At 42.1% G+C, this 25,283-nt stretch overlaps 1 protein-coding gene across 5 annotated transcripts in view; it reads left to right on the forward strand.

Annotated features, from left to right (window-relative positions):
* Positions 1–25,283, forward strand: part of SNX8 (sorting nexin 8) — a 58,287-nt gene that overhangs the window by 4,846 nt on the left and 28,158 nt on the right. For 4 of the 5 annotated variants that reach the window (XM_033963339.1, XM_033963342.1, XM_033963343.1 and 1 more), the window contains exons 2-4: positions 13,708–13,821; positions 19,100–19,290; positions 20,805–20,922. In XM_033963339.1, the coding sequence (XP_033819230.1) occupies positions 13,818–13,821; positions 19,100–19,290; positions 20,805–20,922 (313 nt within the window). In that variant the 5' untranslated portion in view covers positions 13,708–13,817. Of the gene's footprint in view, positions 1–8,193; positions 8,218–13,707; positions 13,822–19,099; positions 19,291–20,804; positions 20,923–25,283 lie in introns of those variants that run through there. The other variant, XM_033963344.1, reaches the window with a different exon arrangement.

Here is a 25,283-nt window from a genome sequence, read left to right on the forward strand (position 1 = left end):
ATGAATTTAAAGTGTTTGAGACTTGTGCAGATGAGGATGGAGCTTGCAGGAATGGGACAGGGACAGGAAAAGAACTCGCCGGGATGGGAAAATAAGTTACTGCAGGGACGGGGAAAAATTTGTCCCCCTGTCATTCTCTATTTGAGAGGGGCACAAGAAAGACTAGATAAAGGCTTCTGCAGGGTTACGAGAGAGAAACTGATGGGGGACTTAGACCATGATAGGTGAAACAAAGAGGCAATTGTCTCTTTACTTCATTTATCTGAAGGGTATTGTCACACAGCGGACAGCATGCTTTGGGAAGGGAGATTGTTGGACTTCTGCAGTTGATTAGCAAAGGCATCTTAAGGAACTGATTTATTAAAGTTTCTTTGCCTACAAGCACATAATAGGCCAAAAAATAAAAATAAATCTTAGTAAGTAAGTTTCTTAAAGAGCGACTGGTAATCTGGGAGGAAATTCCAAACCTCTCTCACAAACTTCACTGGGGACAATGTTGGAAGTTGGGCAAAAGAGAAGCGAGAAAGGGTTTAGACCAGTGGTTCCCAAACCTGTCCTGGGGGACCCCCAGCCAGTCAGGTTTTCAAGATATCCCTAATGAATATGCATGACAGAGATTTGCATATAATGGAAGTGACAGGTATGCAAATCTCTCTCATGCATATTCATTAGGGATATCTTGAAAACCTGACTGGATGGGGGTTCCCCAGGACAGGTTTGGGAACCACTGGTTTAGACACCGTCTCCTAAGAATATTGCTTAACAAAATTAAAATCCAACCTTAAAACATTTCTATTTAAAGATGCTTTCACTACATAATTCTGATCACCATTTCAAGACTTATTCCCTCCCAATTGAGTTTCCCTCTTTCTTGTTTTTCGGTTAGAATTCTAATGTAATTAGTTTTACCTCGTTCCCTCCTGTAGTAAGTCTGTTTATCATTTGTATCTGTCTGTCCCCATTGGCAATTTTGATTTTAAACCTATTTTATTTTTTAATTCTGTAGGTACACTGCTTAGAGTAGACTATTAGATTGGCGGCATATCAAAATAAAATGAAACGTGAAACTTTTTTTGAGCTGGCTCCTAAATTTGTCGAGACCTCCATTTGGCTACTTCACTACTTTATATTGGGGACCTTTTACTAAGCTGCAATAGCTGTTAACATGTAATTTAGCATTCTGTAACAGCTAATGCAAGGACACGCTAATCTGCCTTTGCGGTAAAAACTCCATTAGCACACAGTAAGTCAACCTTGGCCCTCTCCAGGTCGGGTTTTCAGGATTTTCCAAATGAATGTGCGTGTGAGATCTGTTTGCATACAATGGAAGCAGTGCATGCAAATTGATCTCATGGAAATTAATTGGGGAAATCCTGAAAACCCGACTGGAATGCGGTCCTCGAGGCCAACCCTGCAGTGAGTCATGTTAATGGAGGTTTTGGTTAAGAGGCATTACTGGATATAGAATGAATATGGAGCGCTCCTTGCATTTAATGCACCGGACATCCCCTTTCCTAAATGATTAATGTTCTGTTAAAGCAGAAGCACTGAGTTCATTAGTATTAGCGATGTGCTGGTCCTAGGCTGGGACTCTCAGCATGAGTGGCATGGCTAGGGTTGCCAGCGATGACTTTCTGTATTGCTGGTGTCAAAACGTGGAATGCCCTGGTGGGCCAATTGCGACTGTGTGTAAACCAGTTTCAATTTAAGAAGCGGTTGAAAACTCAGCTGTTTGTTGTTGCATTTTTGTGATTTATTAGTCGGCTTTTGTAGAAAAGAATCTGTTTAACAGTGTTTGCTTTTGTACTCTTGTGATTTATTAGTTGACATAAGAATAGCCTTACTGGGTCAGACCAATGGTCCATCAAGCCCAGTAGCCTGTTCTCACAGTGGCCAATCCAGGTCACTAGTACCAGGTCAAAACCCAAAGAGTAGTAATATTCCCTACAGAATCTCAAAGAATAGCAAGATTCTGGAATCCCAGAGAGCAGCAACATTCCAAGCTACCAATTCAGGGCAAGCAGGGGCCTCCCCCCATGTCTTTCTCAATAACAGACTATGGACTTTTCCTGCAGGAACTTGTCCAAACCTTTCTTAAAACCAGCTACGCTATCCACTCTTATCACAACCTCTGGCAACGCGTTCCAGAGCTTAACTATTCCCTGAGTGAAAAAAATTTCCTCCAATTGGTTTTAAAAGTATTTCCCTGTAACTTCATCGAGTGTTCCCTAGGCTTTTGTATTTTTTGACAGAGTGAAAAATCGATCCACTTGTACCCTTTCTATTCCACTCAGGATTTTGTAGACTTCAACCATATCTCCCCTCAGCCGTCTTTTTTCCAAGCTGAAGAGCCCTAACCTTTTTAGTCTTTCCTCATACGAGAGGAGTTCCATCCCCTTTTTCATCTTGGTCACTCTTCTTTGAACCTTTTCTAGCGCCACTATATCTTTCTTGAGATAAGGAGACCAGAATTGAACGCAATACTCCAGATGAGGTCGCACCATGGAGCAATATAGAGGTACTATAACATTCTTACTCTTGTTAACTATCCCTTTTTTAATAATTCCCAGCATCCTGTTTGCTTTTTTGGCCGCCGCCCATTGACACAACGACCCCAGATTTTATGATATGATTTATGTATGTTTTAATTTTTAATATTGTTAATTTTAATATGTATTGGCTGCTTCTTAGGTTCAAACAATTTTTGTTGATGCACACAACAGCAAATACAATACCAGGGCACCCCAAGGGTGAACAGAATATAACAAGCTTGTACAGAAGAAGAGCAACATCAACCAAACTCTTCCCCCATCCTACTCTACATAGGGCGAGCAAGATTTAATGAGGGCGGAAAGGCACTCCGAGGCCCTGGACTCTTATGAGCCCCGAAGATGCCACACCACCCCCTCCCCCCACCTAATCCCACTTATCCTATCCGTGACTAAGTGCCAGAACCTTTCAATACCCCCACCTCCCCTCCCCCCCAATGGTACTCTCCACCCCGCCCCACCATTACTCACCATTACTCTCCCAGCCCGACTAACTGAGCGCCTAAATTAGGACACCCATCTTAAGACTGCACTGTCTTATGTATGTTTTAATGGATGTAAACCATTTAGTTTTTCGTAAATGGTATATAAAAATTTTTTTTTAAAATAAATATGGCTCCAGAAAAAAAGAGAACGGATTGAGATATCTGGGTTTTACTTGATTGCATTTTACATTTGATTGCATTTTACATTGAAAGCAATGGAAGCAAAACCCGGATGTCTCAATCCGTCCTCCTTTTTCTGGAGCCATTTGGTAACCCTAGGCATGGCCTGAATAAGAAAATGTAGAGAATGTTCTGTGTTACATAGTAACTTGACACGTAGTAAAAGCTTACATTACAGTGTGCTAAGCCCATCTGCCTAGTTTGGTGCTCAGGGTGGTTGCACTTCTTACCACTTGCAGTGCTTTGTTTGTAATACGTGTGAATAACTTCCTCTCATCAGGCATTAGTTTTGATGTACATGCCAGACAGCACTGTCGGTGGCCAGCTCTCACTGGTTGAGTGACGATTAGAATGTACTCTGAATATATTGTATATACTTTCAGTTAATTTAGTACATGAACAAGAATCTAGGATTGTAATTATATCAAAACAACTTTTGATATTAGTAACTGCTGAGAAAAAAATCCAGACAGATAAGGAACACGCTCTATTTAAAGAAAAATTTGAACTTTGTGTAGTAGCTGATTAGATTTCTGTGTTTATTTAATTTAAACTTTCAATATGGATGTGTATTTGGTATGAATGTTCTTTTCTCATTTTTATTGTCAGTTTTTTTATTTTTTTAATTAATAATAATAATTTTATTCTTATATACCGCCATACCGAAAAAGTTCTAGGCGGGTCACAAAAAGGTGAGCTAACAACATGGGATACAGCTAAAATACAAATTAGAATAATGGACTTAAAAACAGATAAAGACAGAAAGCATTTACAATATAATGCATAGAAAAACACACACCCCATTCACTTACCCCCCAATCAAAGAAGTAAAACGGAAAAAACTATACGACGGCTTACTAGCCATTCAAGCAGCAAAAATAGATAACCAAATCTCCAACCTATTAATAACAACCCCAGGCTACAAGATGTTCAGAAAGGAAATAAAAACTATACTCTTCAAGAAATCACTGAACAAGGCTTAATACCATGAATACCCCTTCTTACCACCCCCTCCCCTACCCCTGATCCTTCTTATCTCTCTCTTGGAAACGATCTCTGATCTAACTTTGTAACCCTTCTTCCATAACTCTTTTTGTAATCCGCTTTGAACCGAAAGGTAATGGCGGAATAGAAATCTGTAATGTAATGTAATAATGCAGAAAATACCGGCATGGCAGGGAAAGAAGTAATACATGGAACAGATAAAATACATCAAGTTGAATATAAGGAACTTGATTGAAAAAATGAAGCAGAATGCATTAATTGTAAGTTGCTTTGACGTGTGCACAGACATGGTGGGTTATCAAATTTTAAATAAACATAAACATACCCCCCTTTTTTTTTTTTTTTTTTACTAAACTGCAATAGAGGTTTCTAAGCGGCCCAGAGTGCAAAATGCTCCGACACTCATAGAATTCCTGTGATCGTCGGAGCATTTAGCGTTCCGGACTTGGTAAAGGAGGACCATAGTGAACGAGAGTTCAGTGTGACAGGCATTAGACGGGTGTTTAGCTTAGTTTTTCTATTTAAATTACATTTCTAAACTTAAACATCATGCCGCAACTAACATTTTGAGTAACTCCAAGCAGTTCATTTTCTTTGTAGGCAATACTCCCTCTAAGGACTGGCCAAGTGTGTACAAATTTTTTTTCATGTGAGTGACAAGTTCTAAAAAAAAATAATAATAATAATAATAATTTTTTGTGCGAGTAACAAGTTCTAAAAACCATCAGTTTTCCAGATTTGCAAGTATTTTTGTGAGAGACCATGTAAAATTTGTGAGCGACATCTTAGAATGTGTGAGCAACTGCTCACATGCTCATCTTAGAGGGAACATAGGGCTAGATTCACTAAGCAAACCGATTGTGTACCGATTTTACTCCGGCCCGATTCACTTATCTCTCTGCTGATCCAATTCCGATACGCGCATGCGAATGAGAGGAATGGCATGCAAAGTAGGCAGGGACGCGATTCACTAAAGAAATCCTGCAAACCGACTGGGCTGGACGATCAGCACAAGAAGCGACTGCTGGGTCCAGTCGCAAATGTCCTTTTCAACTCTCCAGCTCCATTGCTGCCCTGCTCTCTGCTACCCCGACAAAAATATTTATCTCTCTGCCCTGCTCTCAACTCTCTGCCTTATCTTGCTCTGCTCTCGGCTGCCCCGACTCTGGATCATTTTAATTTTTCTCTTTTGCTAATTGGTCGGACCTGCACGGATCGGGCACGGAAACGAGGTTAGTGAATCTAGCCCATAGTTTGTAGGGGAATGTACCGTGCTGGTTGCCTAAGGCAGATGCACAAGTCACGAGAACATAAGAATAGCCTTACTGGGTCAGAGCAGGTGTAATGTATGATTAGGATTTTACTGTAAAATTACTTGAATCTCATGAATCATTGCACAGGGTTCATGTTGCAGTAAAAGACTTTGATAGTTCCCTGATGCAGCGGCAAGGTTGACAATTACAAAATGCTAGCCCAAGTGAGAATGCAATGGAATAGGACCTGTTTGGGGGGGGGGGGGTAGAACAACGTTGAGCTATATTTAAAAAGTTTTTTAAGTGGTATTGGATTTTTTTTCTGTGACTATTTGCTGAGTAAATGCACACTTTTGATTTGCTGTCGTAAAGCATACTTTACTTTATGATATTTGAAGGAAGGATTTGTGTATGATAGATATTAAGGCTTGACAGAGTTTACGCCTAAGGGCCTGCTCTGAGTCTTTGTCCTTGTGGTGAGCAGCCTAAGCCTTATGTACTGTAATATTCCTGAAATTGTCCAGTCTCCTAATTTGTAATCCGCTTAGAACCGCAAGGCACAAGCGGAATAGAAATCTGTAATGTAATGTAATAGTAACAATAAGGCATTTAGGAGCTCAAATTTAAAAGCACATAGTGGCCAGTTTGATGCTGTTCATGTCCAGAACACTAGAGGGAGCAGCTTTACTCGTTCACCTAGGTCACACACAGCACACTGCAGGTACTCTGCTGATTGCTAGAGGACGCTGGAGGAATTGCCCACACTTGGAGCTTGGGGGCGGGGCTGGAGGTCCTTAAGAGAGGAAGGCAGGGAGACGGACTGGGGAAGAGGCAAGGAAGCTGGAGAAGGACGCAACCCCGAGAATATGCAGGCGGACGGGACAGGTATGGGATTGACAGATGTTTATTTAAGATTTGATCTACCGCTCCTACATTTTACTGACCTAAGCGGTATCAAACTAAAATGAAATTAGGCAAAACGACCCTATCTGATCCGAAGACTCACAATCTAGCTAAAGTACCTGATGAACAAAAAATATGTTATAACAACATTTAATACATTTCCAAGATAAAAAAAATCAAAGAAATAGAAATAATGAAAGAAGATTAAAAATAAAACAAATTTAAGAGAGAGAAAAGTCTCTGAAGCGGCCTGATAGCAGACAGTCATATTATAGTGCAGGTCTTAATACAACTCCCGGCACAACACACTTTACAGATCCGTCACTGGCAGAGCTTGAGAGCGTCAAATAAATTAACATTTATAAAACACATCCACTAAAACTGTTATATGAAATAAATAAATCCAAATCAACACAAATCGGAAATGCAGTAGCAGAGAAGCCAAGTCAGAAGCCAAGGAGGTAACTCGTGACACAGAGCTCTCGGGACGGAGGAGTCAGGCTGACACAGACACACCTATACCTATGACATTGCAAGAAGTTGGTACAGAAGCTACAACTTCTGAGACCCTATTGTACCCACCTATGGAAGTGGAATCTTCCTGGGAATCCACAGAGCAGCAGCCACAAGCTATGGACGTGTGTTGCTTTGTTAAGGCAAGTGAGAAGCTGTTATAACCATTTGAAAATGAAGGAAGATTTTGTTGTTGTTGCTTACTTTTGGTTGAACGTTTTGCTTTACTGCCTGTTTGAAATGACTCCGTTTCAGCCTACAGGTGTTGCAGGGAAACTTAAACCTTTGTACAGAACTTAACATTTTCTGAATGTTGAACTTTGAACTTGGCTTTTTTTTTTTTCCTTGCTCTGGGCTGAGCACACGCAGGAGCAAAGCCTTGAGCCATTTGCCGAAAGGCTTGAAGGAAAGCTCAGGGCTGTGTTTTTGTTTTATGTTCACTGAACTAAAGCTTAACGCCATCCTGACGAACTGGTAGGAGCCTCGCGAGACTGCTCTTGGAAATCTCAGCAGCTATTTTTGTCGCTTACAGAGTGTGGGCAGGAGCGAGTAAGATCGTTGCTGCCGCTAGACCACCAGGGAAACAAGGTGCCCGTATAGGGAGGTTGGTGGTGCCCGTATAGGGAGGGAGAGAGAATGCGGCCTTTTTTTGTAGGGGGGGGCACTGAACAGCCTCCTGGTGGAGGTGAAAACCTGTATTTGAGTTCAAGAAAATACATTAGATCTCTAAGGGAGTGGAAGGGATAGTAGATGGCACATATAGGCAGACTAAATGGGCCATATAGTTTTCAACTGCCTTCATAGTAACATAATAAATGACGGCTGATAAAAGACCATCCAGTCTGCTCCATAAATTAATCATTTAATTTAAATGGTCCTTTTTCTTAGCTATTTCTGGGCCAGAAACCCAGAGCTTAGGTTCTATCTACTGGAGTCTCCGTCAAAGCTCACGCCAGCCCATCTTCACCATCCCCGGCCCTCATTTTTCTAAGTTTGATAACCAGATTGAATTTTTCTCTTTGCTGGCGTGTGCCGCTCAAAGATGCAGCTTCTCTTTCTTGCAGTGGAGAAAGGTAGTTTAGTAGATTCTCCGTTTGTTTTGGGGTTTTGTTTTTTTTGTGTGTGTTTTTGAAGAAAAGTGGGCTTACGAGGTCAGTTATCTGTATATCCTTCCTTCCTAAGCTGCATTATTTCTGCCTAGAGCTTCCTGTTTTCAGAAGCGCACTTGAAACTGTAGCAGAGTTGAGGGATTTTTTTTTTCCCCCCCCCCAGGTGGACTGAGGGATTGTGGATTCCCTTTGACGAAAACACTCCCCCCTCATTTTCTAGGTAAGCTCCTGAAAATAGGTGTTTTATTTTCCAAAACTTGTTACCATGGATCAAGGGCTGATTGGAATGATAGCTCGCACCAAGGCAGAACTTTTGAGAGAAAACTTCCATGTAAAAGTAGTTTGTGAACTATGCCTAGCTAATAACGCTGACCGACGGTCACAAAAGTTACTCATTTCACATGTTCTGTGCTGGTTAAAATGGCTATGTTTAGTGCTGTGGAGCCGAGATTTCTGAACACGGCTTTTTCTTTTCTGTTAATGGGTTCTGAGTTGGAACTTCTTACCGCTGCAGGGGCCAAGGCTGGGGGAAAACGGAGAGCACATTTTTAATTTTATTTTTTTTTTGACAAAACAAGCTGAATCTGTTTTCCTGGCTTTTGTGGCAAGCTTGTGGTTTTTTGGGTTTTTTTTGTTTTTTTTTAACAATACAAGTTCAGTTTATTTTTAACTGTTTGAACCCTCTAGTCCAGGGGTAGGCAATTCCGGTCCTCGAGAGCCGGAGCCAGGTCAGGTTTTCAGGATATCCACAATGAATATGTATGAGATGGATTTGCATGCAAATCTTGAGATGCAAATCTATCTCATGCATATTTATTGTGGATATCCTGAAAACCTGACCTGGCTCCGGCTCTCCAGGACCGGTATTGCCTACCCCTGCTCTAGTCTAAACCATCTTAGAGGTGTTATTACCATAGGTGTTTAAAGCAAATACTTTTAAAATGTTTCCTAACGTGTCTGTGTCCACTGAGTAGCAGAATGGCATGCTAGTTTCTTTACATTTAAATAGCACAGCACTTGCCCCTTAGTTTTGTCACAAGGTTTGGGAAGGACAGTTTTCAGCTGTTTTACCCAGGAAATGAATCAGTGGGGAAGATTAGAGCTAGCCGATCAGATGTGGAGGGTGGAGAATTCATTTTGAAATGCCCATTCATGGTTTAAGGTCACGGGATTGTCTCTTCTGCAGTATAGGCACAGAGTCTGGAGGTACTAATATTCCATACAGGGTTACAAAATTAGGCTCCTCTGTCACTTACATGTCACATGCTGACTTTTTTCTGGCATGGAATAGCTGTAGATTTTTTTTTTTCTTCTTCTAATTCTGTAACTTTCTGCTGTAGAAAGGACTTGGACGCAAGAGGCTGGGGTAGAAATCCTTTTGTGAGTTTATCATACGGTAGCAAGGTATTTGCAGAATCTGTTTCTATCCATTAATCTCTTTTTTTTTTATTTTTTTATTATAATTTTCAAAATTATTCCATTACACAAAGCAAGGAGATGGATACTTAAACAGAAAAAGTTATGATTATATACATCATTTTCAAAACAATAATACCATTTAACCCACATTTAGAGAGGTTACCATATTAACAGTGTTAATATTCAATATTCAAGAACTCCACATAGTAATAATAAACCATTTATAATTCTAGGAAAGTTACTTATTCTTAATCATTTATGCTGGTATTTCCAAATAACTCCAAATGAAAATCAGTAGTTTCAGTTATGATCTATGAGATTCTTGACCTAATAAAATTTTTTCAAGTTGTGGAGGATCCCAAAAAATATAGTCTTTATCCTGAAGTTTAATTAAGCATTTGCAAGGAAACTTTAAGAAAAAAGATGCTTCAATTGCCAAGACTCGAGGTTTTAATACTAAAAAAGCTTTTCTTTTAAACTGTGTTGCCTTGGCAACATCTGGAAATACTAGAAATAGTATCTTGAGAGTCTTCCAAAAACCCAGTAAGATCAAATACTGTGGGGACAAGTTCTTCTAGCCCTGCTTCAGTAGAAATTTTATTTTTTTGTGTGATATAGTAACATGTTGATATAGGTAATGAGTCTGCGTTAGGTAAACCAAGGATCTCTGTAAAATATTTCCTTAATAAAATTTCAGGAGTTAATAGGTGAGTCCTTGGAAAATTAACTAAACGCAGATTCTTAACTCTTAGAAAATTTTCAAACATTTCAAATCTTGAATGAATTACAGTTGAAACAGAAAATGTTTGCAAAGATGTTATCTGCAGCTCTACACTCTTGAGGAACGTAGGGAGAGGGGGGACATGATTGAGACATTTAAGTACATCACAGGACGTGTCGAGGTGGAAGATGACATTTTCTTTCCCAAAGGACCCTCGGCCACAAGAGGACATCCGCTCAAACTCAGAGGAGGGAAATTTAATGGCGACACTAGGAAGTACTTCTTCACGGAAAGAGTGATAGATCGCTGGAACAAGCTTCCAGTGCAGGTGGTCGAGGCCACCAGCGTGCCTGACTTTAAGAATAAATGGGACACCTACGTAGGATCACTACGAAGGTCAAGTTAAAGAATTGGGTCATTAGCACACAGACTAAATTGGGTGGGTCAGTAGAGTGGGCAGACTTGAAGGGCTATAGCCCTTTTCTGCCGTCATCTTTCTATGTTTCTACGAGATTCATTTGTTACAAGTCGTTTATCTAACATCTTCACATTAGAATCATTATTTTCTAACTTCTGAATAACTTCCTGAGAGAAATTTAAATTCTGAGTAGCTACTGATTTCAACACTCCCTCTACTCGTACATTAATCAACCAAAGATCTTTTAAGGATATTTCTTAAGGAGCCTCATGAGTCTCAGGCAGGGTAAGGGCCTCCTCTTGAAAGGAGATGACCTTAGGCATCGCTCCATAAATCAGAGCCGATGACATCCCCTGCTGGGACTCTCCAAGTGGCTCATTAGGTTTACCCTGTGGGTTAAGCTCAGAAGAAGTTACCGGAGGGAGTGGAGGAGTTCTATCCAAGGAACTGAGAGATGCCCCTGAAGTTGACGCCGCGTTAATCACTAAAGGATTAACATTATCCGGTAATAAGTGGCGGTCAATTGGGCCCATTAAGACTGGAGTCGAACTTTTAAGTTTCGCTTTCCTTTTTCCCATATTTAAACAAGGAGAATATATATTTAACAAAACTTTAACAATCTGTTGATTGACCACTTTGGAAGGCTGAACAATTCCCCTGGATCAGATGTCTGTTGCAGTGAGCCTTCCAGCTAAACAGGGTGGCATCAGTTGCCACAATCACTCATGAGGCTATTTTGAGGGGCATGCCCTTTGATAATGCCAGTTTGAGGAGCCATCAGCCCATACTGGCCTAGGCTTCTAGAGTCCAGAGCAGAGAGACCTGTATGGAGTCCAATTAAGGTGACCACCACAATAGCGATGCACTCTGGAGAGGATGCATGTGAGCCTTCGCCCATGGGACCACGTCTGTCGTGGCTGCTGTGAAGCCTAGCACTTGCAGGTAGTACCATGTGGACAACAAGCTCGTTGTCTGGATTCAAAGTTTGTCTGCGTGTCTCTGGAAGATAGACAGGACCTTCTGCTATATTGAAGACTCCCATGTATTAGGATGGAGCCAGTTGGCTGTTTCAGAAATTCACTATCCAATCCAGGTTCTGCAGAACCGGACCATGTGAACTACCACTTGTTCTTCCATGAACGATGGAACTCTAATCATCCAGTCATCCAGATATGGATGAACCTGCGAGCCCATCTTTCGCAGATGGGCAGCTACCACCACCATCATCTTGGTAAATGTGTGAGATGCTGTTTCCAGTCCAAAGGGAAGAGCTGAGAACTGGTAATGGTGGTGGAGCTTGTTCTCACACCTACTGGCCCCAGCTAGATAATCAGGGCAGTACGGTGAGCAAGCTCTTTGGAGCTGGGCACGAAGGAAGGTCCATAATTTGACTGTGGATGGTAGTAGCAGTCTGAGAATTGAGTGCTGGCAGGAGGAGCGCTGCCTGGAGTTGCCTGTGGACAAGAAGAAGCAAACTTTGGTCCTATTTGCAAAGGCTGCTTGGACGGGGTTAAAGCATCAGCCCAGGGGACAAAAGCTGTGAAATAAGTTTGGTGTTTTGAATGAAAAATATTGGAATCCTGAATTTTTGGAGATATTTGCAAAATTTGCTGTATTTTTGAAGCACGGACCGTGTTGGAAGCAGCAAAGGGGATAGTAATAGAATATACGTAGATGCTGTTCGGCCATATGTCCGCTCTACTCATGTTTGAAAGAGAGACCTTTGAGGATTTAAATTGGCAAAAAACAGGCTTTTTTTATTCAGCTGCCCATTCTGTGGGTGGCCAACCTTGGTCTTTAAGGGTGGCAACTCAGTCTGGTCTTCAGGGTTTCTCCAAAAATTTGCACTGTTCCTGGTGTATTGGTCTTACTGTGAGTGGAAGACCAAATGACAACCCAACCCTTCTCCCCCACCCTGGGTTACTACATTATGATAAATAAGGAGATTTAAAAGGTATTAAGAAATTTTTGTCTGTTAATTGTGGAGATGTAATAGGATGTATTGATGTTTGATGAAATAATATTGTGTTTATGAATGTTTAGACTGGAGTGCGAGTCCTATTTGGTCATAGCTCCTAAAGACGTTTTACAGCAAAATACAGTTCTATGTCGGGCTAGACCAGGGGTGTCAAAGTCCCTCCTCAAGGGCCGCAATCCAGTCGAGTTTTCAGGATTTCCCCAATTAATATGCATGAGATCTGTTTGCATGCACTGCTTTCATTGTATGCTAATAGATCTCATGCATATTCATTGGGGAAATCCTGAAAACCCGACTGGATTGCGGCCCCCGAGGAGGGACTTTGACACCCATGGGCTAGACTGTTTAAATTCTACTGGAACAGCATCTGATTCAGCAGAGATTTATTTTGTGAAAGAAGATCGTCAGTCTGTTTGGGAAGATGGATTTTGCAAGTGGCCAGTTATGATAAATTGGTGACATACATTTCTAGAAACTAAAATAACAGTACATTTCACAAGGGTGTTTGATTGGGAGGATTCCTGTTTGGCTTTAATGGGTGTTTTAATGAGTGTTTATATTCAGAAAATGATTGAGTAAGGTTAAAGTTATGTAATTTATTAAAAAATATTTTAAAAGAGAATTAAATCAGTTTTGAAATTTAATACAATAGCTTCTTTGCAGTATGATGTGATAATTAACTTGGAGCTATTATTTAAGTGTGGTTAGTCCCAAACAGTTTTAGATGATTACTCGTATTCCCCTCATTTTAATTGTACATTGCTTAGAATTTTATTTATTTATTCAATTTTCTATACCCAGGGGAGCTCAGAACGGTTTACATGAATTTATTCAGGTACTCAAGCATTACCCTGTGTAAAGCGATTCATCAAATTTTTACCAAATAATATGCATGAGATCTATTTATGTACAATGGAAGCAGTAGAGGCAAATTGATCTAGGGCATATTCATTGGGGAAATCCTGAAAATCCCACTGGGTTGCGGCCCTCATACTGAGGTCTTCCCCTGGTATTAACTATACAACATAGCAGTTGACAAAATTCCTGTCTAGGGAGAAAAACCAAACTTTTGACAATATTCTGAAGTATATGGTTCTCATGAAATTTTTGTAACTGTTTGGATAAAATCTCTTTAGGCATGCATAAATAGTATTCATTTTTGCTTTGACTGCAGGTGGCCTTGCTCTGAACATAACAATGAAGTTCTTTAAAGTGGCTAAGTATTGTGCTGCCTCAAGTGGCTGAAGTCCTGAACTGCAGTTCCTGTAGGCCTGACGCTCAGTCATGGGTAAGTTGCTTCTTCTTAAAATACTCAGATGTCATGTTAAAACAAAATGAGAATTAGAACAATGAATGTATGGTGGTCTAGTTTGCATGTTTGAGGGGTTTATTTTGTGATTAATAGCGACTGATTTTTCCTAATCAACCATCCAAGAATTTCGTAGCATGGATAATGCTGATGCTAGCATTACATTATCTAAATGGAGGAGGAGGAGGAGGCAGCAACTGACCAGGTGTTGTACCATCACCACTATTTGAAGCAGTCCATTATTTAGTTAAAAGTTGGCTAGTATTCCTAGAGAGAAAAAAACAGGCAACTGGTCTTCGCATCACTTGTGCCTACCAGCCCTAGTCCATAGATTATACCCACTAGCAAGACTAGAATGAAAAAAACAAAAATTAGATTGGCAGCTGAATTGTCGCTCTTCAGCATATAATCAGTCAAAATGGAAAGGGAGTCAATAAATTTGCTTTTTGATTGTTAGGAACTTGAAGGCCCCAAGTGCTTCTTACTCTTCAGCATATAGTCTTCAGAAGGTTTAATTTCCTTACTTCTCCTACAATATTATAGGAAACAGCCTCCCGCCCTCCACCATCCCCTCTCCTCCATACTCTATATCCTATCAACTCCCTACCTTGATGACCCTTCCTCCCCCCACTCTACCCATAAATGTCAGAGGACCTGGCTTCATTCTTATGGTTCTCTCTTTGTCAGGGATTTTTTAAATCTGGGTCTTGGATGGGGGTGGGGGGTCTGTTTTAACTTCAGCAAACTGCATCCATTAGAGACATGTTTGTGTCTAAAGAACCCTTTTTGCAATTTTGGTGATATGGTTTGCTGATTCTATATCATCAAGTCTACTCTGTTACATATACAGAGGAGTCTGTATATTAGGTAATCAATCCATGCTTGCAAACCACCTGCAGAAGGGTGTCAATCCCATCATTCAGCTTCTCCTCTTTCATGAGTGGAGTATAGTTCCCTGTTCAGTTTTTCCTTCTGCAAGTGAACCAAGAAGAGGTGTTCTGATCTGCTCTGTTCAGGTCTTTTTACTCCATACTTGGGAGGCTTTGGTGCCAGAGGCCCCCATTACTCTGCCTAGGAGAGAATGGAGACTCCACAAGACCGGGCTACAGCTTATAGGGCAACCCTCGGGTATTCCTGATGAGCCAGCCTATCAGCAGGTTTCCTGGAGTCCTGCGGGGCTTGCCTGCCCCTCACTATAGAAAATATGATAGAGAAACAGCACTCCCTACTAGCAGAACTGTTGGTGGAGGATTCCCACTCTGCTTAGAAGGAATAATGATCCTTATCTTGGTATTTTGGGGGTTCACATAGAAATGTTCGTGCGGGTTTCCAGAAAGCTAGATTTTATGAGCTTTGAGTGGAATATCTTTTTTTTTTTTTTTTTTTACTTTTTCATTTCAGATTATTTTGTTTATTGTTTCCATATGGTGGCAAGCCTGTGTTGGCTGCTTCCTTGCTCATATGACTGGAAATCAGCCAGCACTTATCCTCTCTCATAGGCAGCTGTGAAGCAGGGCTGTCAGCCATGTTGAACTTGGAGCAGAGTTCACTCTTATTAAAACAGTCTTTAAGTTTTAAGTGAGTGTACTGCTAGATGCCATATTGTGAGAATAAGGTGTTTGGGTGTTGTGTATGTGTGCGACTGTACGCTGACCCACCTAGTCATCGTTTGGCTTAGACATTTCTTTACCCTCTATCACTACTCAATGGCAACAGATTGGGAAGTTTAGCCTTTGTGCCTTGTGCTCATGTGGGAACAGAGAGAGCACATGCTGAGCTGAATAATCCAATTTTACTAAGCTGTAAATGAGAGGATACAAGAATTGAAATTATAAGACAGGTATAGATGAAACAGTTCTTAAAAATGTCCTTTAGAAATACTATGAAAAAGAGGGGTACACACTCTTCATACAAAACCAATTAACAGATGTAGCCTGAAAACACTGGTACTGGTATTGCAATATTATTTTTTTCACACTACAGTGGTACCTCGGTTTACGAGTGCACCGGTTTGCGAGTGTTTTGCAAGACGAGCAAAACATTTGCAAAATCGGTGCCTCGGAAACCGAGCATGGCTCGATTTACGAGCGCCCCCCGCAATCCGGCACCCTCCCTCCCGTGATCCGGCACCCCTCCGACGCGATCCGGCATCCCCCCGACGCTTCTTACCCTCATCTGGGCACCGGCATGTCCTATGCTTGGTGCCGGTGCCCGAAGATCGGCCTCCTCTTCTGCTAGGCCTTGAGCATCTGAGCATGCTCAAGGCCTAGCAGAAGAGGAGGCCGATCTTTGGGCACCGGCACCAAGCACAGGACATGCCGATGCCGGTGCCCAGATGAGGGTAAGAAGCGTCGGGGGGGGGGGGGGTGCCGGATTGTGGCCGGGGGGGGGGGGTGCCCAATCGCGTGAGGGGTGCCGGATCGCAGGGGGGCCTTCGGGAGGAGCAATGCCGGTTCTTGTGGGGGGGGGGACTCATCAAAGCGAGTTTCCATTATTTCCTATGGGGAAACTCGTTTTGATAAACGAGCATTTTGGATTATGAGCATGCTCCTGGAACGGATAATGCTCGTAATCCAAGGTACCACTGTATATCTGTTAATTAGTTTTCTTATTGTCCACTGGACCAGTACAGCATGGGTAGATTATGCTCCTCTACAAGCAGATAGAAAGGCAACAAAGACTTGTAAGCCCTGGCTTCTTAAAGGGCACCATGAAGCCTTAAGCTCTTCAGTATTTTCTGCCTCCAGCAGATGGTAGACAGGGTGATCCATGCAGCTTCAGTGGACAGATGGTGGCACTTGTTTCCTGGGCCTGGGTGGGCTTACCCAACTGAGCCTTTACAGATGAGGTTTCCAGTCAGGTAAGTAGGAGAAGGAGAGATTCCATCATCCAGCTACTTCAGTGGTCCCTAAATGTGGTCCTGGAGGCATCCTAGACAATCAGGTTTTCATGAATATTCAGGAGAGAGATTTGCATGCACATCTCTCTAATGAATATTCATTGTGAATATCCTGAAAAACCTGATTGGCTGGGGTGCCTCCTGAACCTCAGGTGATACCTGGAGGATTCCAGGTCCTTTGCCATTCCTTCCTTCAAAGGTTATCTGGAAGAGTCCCTTTTTTTAAACTTTATTGAATTTTCATATCTTACAAAAGTGCAACATAACATACATATCATGACTATAAACAATTAAGCACTTATAAACATTCAGAATTTATATATCAATAACCAAAAATACTCCCCTCCCCACCGTCAGGGAAAAGAACAAGGAATCATATAAAGATATACCCACCCACCCCCCATCCCTGGATGTGCAAGTACTATATCAGCAAAGGCAAAACTACAACAATTTGAATATTTTTGTGTTCCCAGACAAATCAGCAATCATTTTTCATATTTATAAACTAAACATAGATTTGCCCACCAAAAAGTGAAATTAAGATGGTCCCACGGTCTTTGTGCGATGGACTGGAGAGGGTTTTCTTCTTCTTGAGCATTTATTGGATGAGGAGGGGGCGATAAGACCTTGGGGAGACTTTCCCATGCTTCATTCCTTGGGTGTGGGAGGTCTGTTTGCGTATCGGCAAATTCATCACTATGTGAGGTCCTTGGCGCGCCCGGGCTTACGGTTTCGATTGGGTAACCAATTTCGTCTATTTTTTGCCCAATTTTATGCTTGTGGCTTGACGGTGTCTGCGTTGCATGGGGCTTTGCGGCGGCTTACTCCTCAGAAGTCTTATACGGCTTTGGAGAACCGCTGGGGTAGAGATCTGGGCATACCTGGTGAGTCCTTGAACTTTCCTTCCCTTATTGGTCGTATCTCTTCTATTTCTATTAGTGCAGAACTGAGGGAATGCCAATTTCGAGTGGTTTATCGAGCGTATTTTTCCCAAGAGCAGGTCCACAAGGTTGGGGGCATTTCTTCTCCAATCTGCCCTAAGTGTACACTGGGGTGCAACTCCTTTTTTCATGCATTTTGGGGATGCCCTCGAGTGAAAGTCTTTTGGAGAGCCATACTCCGCTTTTTGGAGCGGCTGGTTGGTCACGCTATTCCGATGTCTCCGGTAGGCTTGCTTTTGGATAGATATGAATCTTTGCGAGTGCCTGCTCGGAGACATCGGTTGCTGATCCGGAAGGGTGCTGTTATAGGAAAGAAGGTCATTCTTAGCGTTTGGACGCAAGACATAGCGCCTGCTTACTGGGCTTGGAGGAATCGTTTTCATAATTTGATGCTCTTGGAGCAGCGCCATGCTCGATTATCTGTCAGGCGGTCGAAGATTTTCCTGCAGACCTGGGACCCCTACATTTCCTCGCTTTCCCCTAGGGCCAGAAGTCTGGTCTTAAATTCACTCTGTTGCTGATACCTTATGCTCTCAGCTGTTTTCCCCGGGTTGGTGGGTGGATGTTTGGGTGAGTGTGCATGGTGGGTATGAGTGGTTGGAAGTATGTGGAGTTCGGTGGGTAGGGTGGGATTACATATTGTGGGTGGGAGGATGGGATTTGGATCTCTTGTTTTGTTTGATATGTGCTGAGCGGCATAAGCAAACAGCTTGCTCAGCATACTCCTTTCTTGTTGGGGGGTTTTGAGTATGGATTGGGTCTCATGGTGTGGGTTTGGGATGGGGTGGGGGTTTGGGCTTTGGAGTAGGTGGGGATTGGGGGGATTCTTTGGTTGGGGTGAAAATGTGTTTGATGGTACGTTTGGTGTTCGCGACCTTGTTATATTGTTGTGCTGTATTATGTATTTACTGCTGATGTGCCAATAAAACATGATTTATACTAAGATGGTCCCAATTTTTCCATTTGCGTGTGATCAATTGCATAGCTGTTCCCTTCATAATTAAGAAGAGTCGGCTTTTATATCTATCCATCGGGGCCTTAACATGTAGCACAGTTCCGCAAATCACTACCTCATACGACAGAGGGATCGCAGACGCCAAAATATTATTAATATGTCCACAAATCAACTTCCAAAAACTTAATATCATAGGACAATAAAACAGTAAATGATCCAGTGTTCCTATATCTAGATGACAGTGCCAGTATCTGGGAACTATCCAGCTTATTCATCCTAACAGGGGTCCAAAAAGAACGGTGCAACAGAAAAAACCATCCCCTTGTACTTTATTATATCTCTTGTTGCATAGGTTTAAAAAAAAAAAAAAAAAAGATGCCTGATGCTTGAACTTTGACTACAGGAAAACTTCAGACAGAAAGTAACCCGTATGTCCCTTACCATTTTCTTTCCTCCTGCCAGATTTGCCAAAGCCAGAGGCGAGTGAGTCCCAAGATTCTGATTCATTTCAGATGCAGGTCTCGCAAGGGAATCCATTGTTTCTGCCACAAACTCTGCAAGATTTACTGGGGCGAGATACAGTGCAGGTGGAGCTCATCCCAGAGAAGAAAGGCCTGTTCCTGAAGCATGTAGAGTATGAGGTTTCCAGTCAGGTAAGTAGGAGAAGGAGAGATTCCATCATCCAGCTACTTCAGTGGTCCCTAAATGTGGTCCTGGAGGCATCCTAGACAATCAGGTTTTCATGAATATTCAGGAGAGAGATTTGCATGCACATCTCTCTAATGAATATTCATTGTGAATATCCTGAAAAACCTGATTGGCTGGGGTGCCTCCAGGACCACATTTGGGAACCCCTGTACTTTGGACTGTGCCTGCTTTTTGCAGGAAAATGCAGGCCAGAAATGTTGTTGTAGTGGATGGATTTTACATAAAAACATACGAATTGCCATTCTGGGACTGACCAAAGGTCCATCAAGCCCAGTTTCCTGTTTCCAACAGTGGCCAATTCAGATCACAAGGACCTGGCAGAAACCCAAAGAGTATCAACATTGCAGAGCTGAGATTGTGATGTCATAATGCCTCATTCCACCAATGCCCAAGAGCCAACCTCATCAGTGATACACAGTGGCTCGATTGTCCTATACTTGGCTCACATAAGAATAGCCATAGTGGGTCAGACCAATGGTCCATCTAGCCCAGAATCCTGTTTCCAACAACGGCCAACCCAGGTCCCAAGTACCTAGTTAGATCCCAAGTAGTAAAACAGATTTTATGCTGCTTATCCTAGGAATTTTGTTGTTCTAGGAAGATACACATATTTTAGTAGTATTTGGACAAATGCAGAGCGGTTAAAAATGAGATTTATAATTACAGCACAGGACAGTGGACTAAAAGACCATATGGAGATAATTTTAAATTCTTAGCACAGAAGAGGAAATGGCTACATTGCTGGGTGCAGTGTGCTAAGATTTGAGAGTCTGCATTCAGCATGGCTCATCTGCTGGAAACAATACGATATATTTTTGCTTTGTTAATCTTGGCATGGATAATTCGGGAGTAGTGCTTTGCCAATAATCGCCTTTTGTGGGAAATTAGATTCTGCAAACGCTTGCTTAACCCTTTGATTGGCAGATGGTGAAACGACTGCTTTATGTAACTCGATGTGGAACGAGAGCAACGGTGCCAAGTAAACAGGCATTTGGAGACGCAGATCTCCCATAAGAGCCATAGAAGACGCATGTTGCTTCGGAGCAACAAGGTCAAAAAAAGGGCTACTTTTAGACCAAGTGACCTCCCTTCAGTAGTGAACCTAAACGGGTTCCTTTGAAATAGTGAAGCGATCGTCACAATTTGTCAAGTAGGGTCCACTTTTCTTTTCTTTTTTTTTTTTTAACTAGTGAGAGAACCAAGATCGGTGCCAGACAAAGAATTGCATCCTCACCTAGATAAATGCTAAGAGGAAGATGGTAGTATGCTTAAAAAAAAGTCAAGTTTGTATCTTTCAGCACTGTTGTAGGCAGAACATGGCGGGTGCAGCAGGTTCTCCGAATATGAGCCCAGTCCATAAATAGAAAGTACAATAGAACCTCAGAGAGAGAAACATGCTATTGTTATATCCATCTGCTGCTCTCTAATTCCCCACTCTTTCTTTTTTTTCCCTCTGCAGCGTTTTGAATCGTCTGTGTACAGGAGATACAATGACTTTGTGGTGTTCCATGAGATACTGCTGAAGAAGTTTCCATACCGCATGGTTCCTGAGCTTCCGCCAAAAAGGATGTTGGGAGGTAAAGGAGGAATTCTAAAGTCCCCGTTAAAATCCTGTGTGCCGTTGTAGTGCCAGTAAAATTTTCTGATTTCTAAATGACACGTGATGCTCAAGAAACTTTGCATGCAAAGTGAGGTTCATGGTAATTCCATTAAACCAGTCGTTGGAGAAAGTGACTGACACATGCGTAGAATAGTTCACAGAAAGAGGCATAAATGTGCGCATGCTCCAGGAAAAGCTGCATCATAGGCATGCATGAGCGTCAATCATAGGCATGCCTTATTGTAGCGCATCATAGGTGCATGTCATAAGTGCCATTGTGGAGGGGCGTAGAACTACCAGAAAACCATGGAAATGTGAAAACGCAAGATATATATGCTTCTTCGGGACATAAATGATGCCCCCCCGACCATATAAAAGTATGACGAATATATCATATATACAGTGGTTTGAGAACCACTGATCTAACTCATTATTTATTTATTTTTTTGTTTATTTGTTTCATAACTTAACATGAAACACTGTATGTCTATGTAATATGTTACCCATGATTTTAGATATTTTTAACCATCTTGTACATCGCCTAGAATGTAGAATAGGCGATTAATCAAACTATATAATAAACTTGGAAACATCAACAATCCTGTCCCTACTTGCAATCAAATTAGAAATAACATAGCTTAAAATTTGACACCCATTACTAAAGCCTCCTCCAAAAATCTAACAACTGTAAAACAAACTAAACGTTAAATTGGATATAAAAGTTCCACAAAAAAAAGACCAATTTCTAAATTTTCAATTGTATAAACATATAGGTTAAGGCATTGCTTATCTTTTGTTATAATGATCTCTTCCCCCCACCCCCTGCCAATTCCTGCTCAGGAAGTTAGTTTCCCCAACTGGCTGAGAGCTGGAGAAAGTCTGTAATTGAGACTTTATCCCTGGGTAATCTTTACTGGACCAGTGGAGCTGATGCATAGCAGGTGATGTTTTCCTGTGGCTCCTCAGAACACAGGATTAGTGGCCGAAATCTGAATTTTCTGGGTCACTTTGTTGTGACTGAGCAAAGGGCTGGTTCATTAGCGAGTATTTTAAAAATATTAGTTTATGTTGTGGGTTCCAAAGAGTTTGATATACTTTTTTTAGGTTTTTAATAATGGCATCTGCTTCTGCTGCTCAAGTCCTAGTCTCTTTTTTTTAAATTATTATTTTATTTTTTCAGTTTTCTATACCGTTCTCCCAGGGAAGCTCAGAACGGGTTTACATTAATTTATTCAGGTACTCAAGCATGTTTCTCTGTCCTGGTGGGCTCATAATTTATCTAATGTGCCTGGGACAAAGGGGCGGATTAAATGACTTGCTCAGGGTCGCAAGGAGCAGTGTGGGTTTGAACCCACAACCCCAGGGTGCTGAGGCTGTAGCTTTAACCACTGCGCCACACTCTCCCCCATTGTCATCTTGGTTGGACTGAGAACTTTTCAGTGGCCCCTTGTTTTGTGATGCTACAATGCCTCATTCTACCAATGCCTCAGAACTAATCTCATTGATGTCACTATGGCTTGGTTTCCCTATACTTGTGCCCATTTACTAAATGCTTTTGTCTCATTGAAATGAAAAATGTCAAGAAAAGTATGGAATAACTTGTACGTTTCATGGCTGTACATCATATTTATTTTATTCAATTTAGTATGCTCTTCTCCCAGGGAACCTCAGAATGGTTTACATCAATTTATTCAGGTACTCAAACACTTTCTCCTGTCTGTCCCAGAGGGCTCACATCTTATCTAAGGAGCAGTGTGAGTTTGAACCCACAATCTCAGCTTGCTGAGGCTGTAGCTTTAACCACTGCACCACTCTAGAAATCAAAATGTAGTAAAAGTGAGCTGAGTATAGGACAATCAAGCCATTGTGACATCACTGATGAGGTTGGCTCTTAGGCATTGGTGGAATGAGGCATTATGATGTCACAATCCCAGCTCTGGTTATAGAGGCTGAAACTTGCCATGCTATTTATATATTCATTTTTCTATACTGTTCTCCCAAGGAAGCTCAGAATGGTTTACATTAATTTATTCAGGTACTCAAGCATGTTTCTCTTGTCTGTCTGTCCTGGAGAGCTCACAAATTATCTAATGTGCCTGGGACAATGGGGGGGGGGGATTAAGTGACTTGCCCAGGGTCACAAGGAGCAGTGTGGGTTTGAACCCACAACCCCAGGGTGCTGAGGCTGTAGCTTTAACCACTGTGCCACACTCTTCCCCCCCCCCTTCTATCATCATAATCTCTTTTGATGGCAGTAGTCGAGGCCTCTAACTTTTGATGAATGTCGGAAACATGAATTCTCTGGAACAAAGATCTTCTTTTCTTTCAGATGTATTTTTTATCAATAACGAACAAGAAGGTAAATGCATAAAACATGTAAAAATATGTCCCAGTATAACAGTTTTCAAAGCGTTCTTTGAAGAGCTAGTAGCATTTCAGAGCTTTGAGGAGATGCATTTGCTCTGTGGAAGATGGGGCCCTTTGAACATCTTGTCAGTGATTTTTTTGTTCTAGAGAAGACAGAATTTTGTAGGAGGAATTCAGAAATATACCACAAATTGTCCTCATCAGGCTCAGTGAGTCCTTTGATCTCTAATGAAGCCAGAAGAGCAAGGAAAATGGAATGAAACTTGTGTAATAGGAATCAAAAATCAAAAGTTTGCTAAACTTTGTACATCAGAGTGCACTGCAACTGTCAAAAAAATTATCTAGTTTTTACAAAATTTAAACCTCAAATCTCCTGGATTGGCTATTTATAGATTCCAAAATCCTATAAGGAGTCTTCTTGTACAATTCCTCTGGAGGCTGAACGGTAGGGTAATCAATCACTATCAGCCTTAAGCTGCAGGGACTCGCAATCAAATTCTATCCTCTCCCTCTAGTGTCCACATCCATGTACTCCACCCCTGGAATCCCAGTATAGTTTCTGCAGCCAAGCTTCTACTCGTGACTTTTTTTTTTTTTTCAATTTCTAGTCACTTTAATTAGTCTTTGATTCATTCTTTGACGCGGGTCTTGCCCTAGTGCTGCGGATTTACCCTCTGGGCAGATCCTTCGGTGGGAGATTGCAGACTTTTCCTTGAATATTGTCTGCTTCTGGGGAATGCTCTGTTAGCAAAACTGCAGTAAGCCCCCTAGACAGCCTGCAGGTCCGATCGGGTCTCCAGGATCGGGAGCCATCTCACCCCAGGTCCGTCCACTAAGGGGTAGAGCATAGGCTGCTCGGTTCTGTAGAGGTGCACCAAGATCGGAACCGGACCGCCTGTCTTCCTTAAATTTCCTGAGGGGTCCTGGTGGTTGCTATCTGAGGTGACAGGGAAGGTGAGGTGGTCAGAAGACCTGAAATCCAGTTTTTCTTCTCAGCTCATGAGGTACTGATCTCCTTGCTTGCTATGTGTTAGCTGGCTGCCATTGATTTCTATTGCAGCACATGTCTCTGTGGTGTCTGTGTGCACTCGAGTTTGGCGATTTAGGAGGTGCTAAAATCGGGGTTTCCCTTGCATGTCCTGCCCCCCCCCCTGTAAAATTGCCATTTTTCCGGGTTTCCTGCGATTTTTCCCAGGCCGTTTTAGGGCAAAATCGGCACCTGTGGTGGCCATCTTGGATTTGGTTTTAAAAGTATTTTTTTTTTTTTTTTACTTTAGGCGTGTCATTTTTGCTCCAAACTTCACAGATGGCCTCCTCAGGACAGGATGTCACAGCTTCTTGCCATAATTGCTGTGGATGGCTACTGGATTCGCAGCCATGCATCGTGTGCGCTGTGTCCCACAAGGGATATGAACCGTGCGCAAATTCCATGCGCCCCCCTCCTTTGAGGCCCTATCTTCCTCCAATTCCACTGGAGACACGCTTATTGCGTCCAGGGCACCTAAATTGGGCAAGGATGTTGCTTCCGCGAAATGAAAGCACAGTTCTGGGGAAAAGTCTCATTAAGTCTGCTAAGCATTCCAAATCAGAGTCCCACAGAGCAGCTCTTGCCGCTGGTGACTTATTTTCCCCCAGAATTTGTGGATGTGATGTATCAGGCTATTATGCGCAAAAGATCTACCTGTATACCTGCTACTTCCACTCACAAAATATCTATGCCTGCTACTTTCACCACTTCTTGCTTCAGCAAAACCCATTGTAGGCAGCCAGTCTTACCAGTGGTGACTGTGCTCCAAACCGCAAATGCTGTTTGCCGGTATGCAATCTGTTCGGGGCCTTGAGCATCTGTACATGCTCAAGGCCTGCCGACTCCTACCTTCTGCTAAGAAGAATTCTGACATCATCAGGGGCGGAGAGCAGCCCTATGGAAAGTGTCATCGGAAGTCATCAATGCTAGTGCACGCCGATCTG

This window comes from Geotrypetes seraphini, chromosome 11 (assembly GCF_902459505.1).
Source record: "Geotrypetes seraphini chromosome 11, aGeoSer1.1, whole genome shotgun sequence".
NCBI lineage: Eukaryota > Metazoa > Chordata > Amphibia > Gymnophiona > Dermophiidae > Geotrypetes > Geotrypetes seraphini.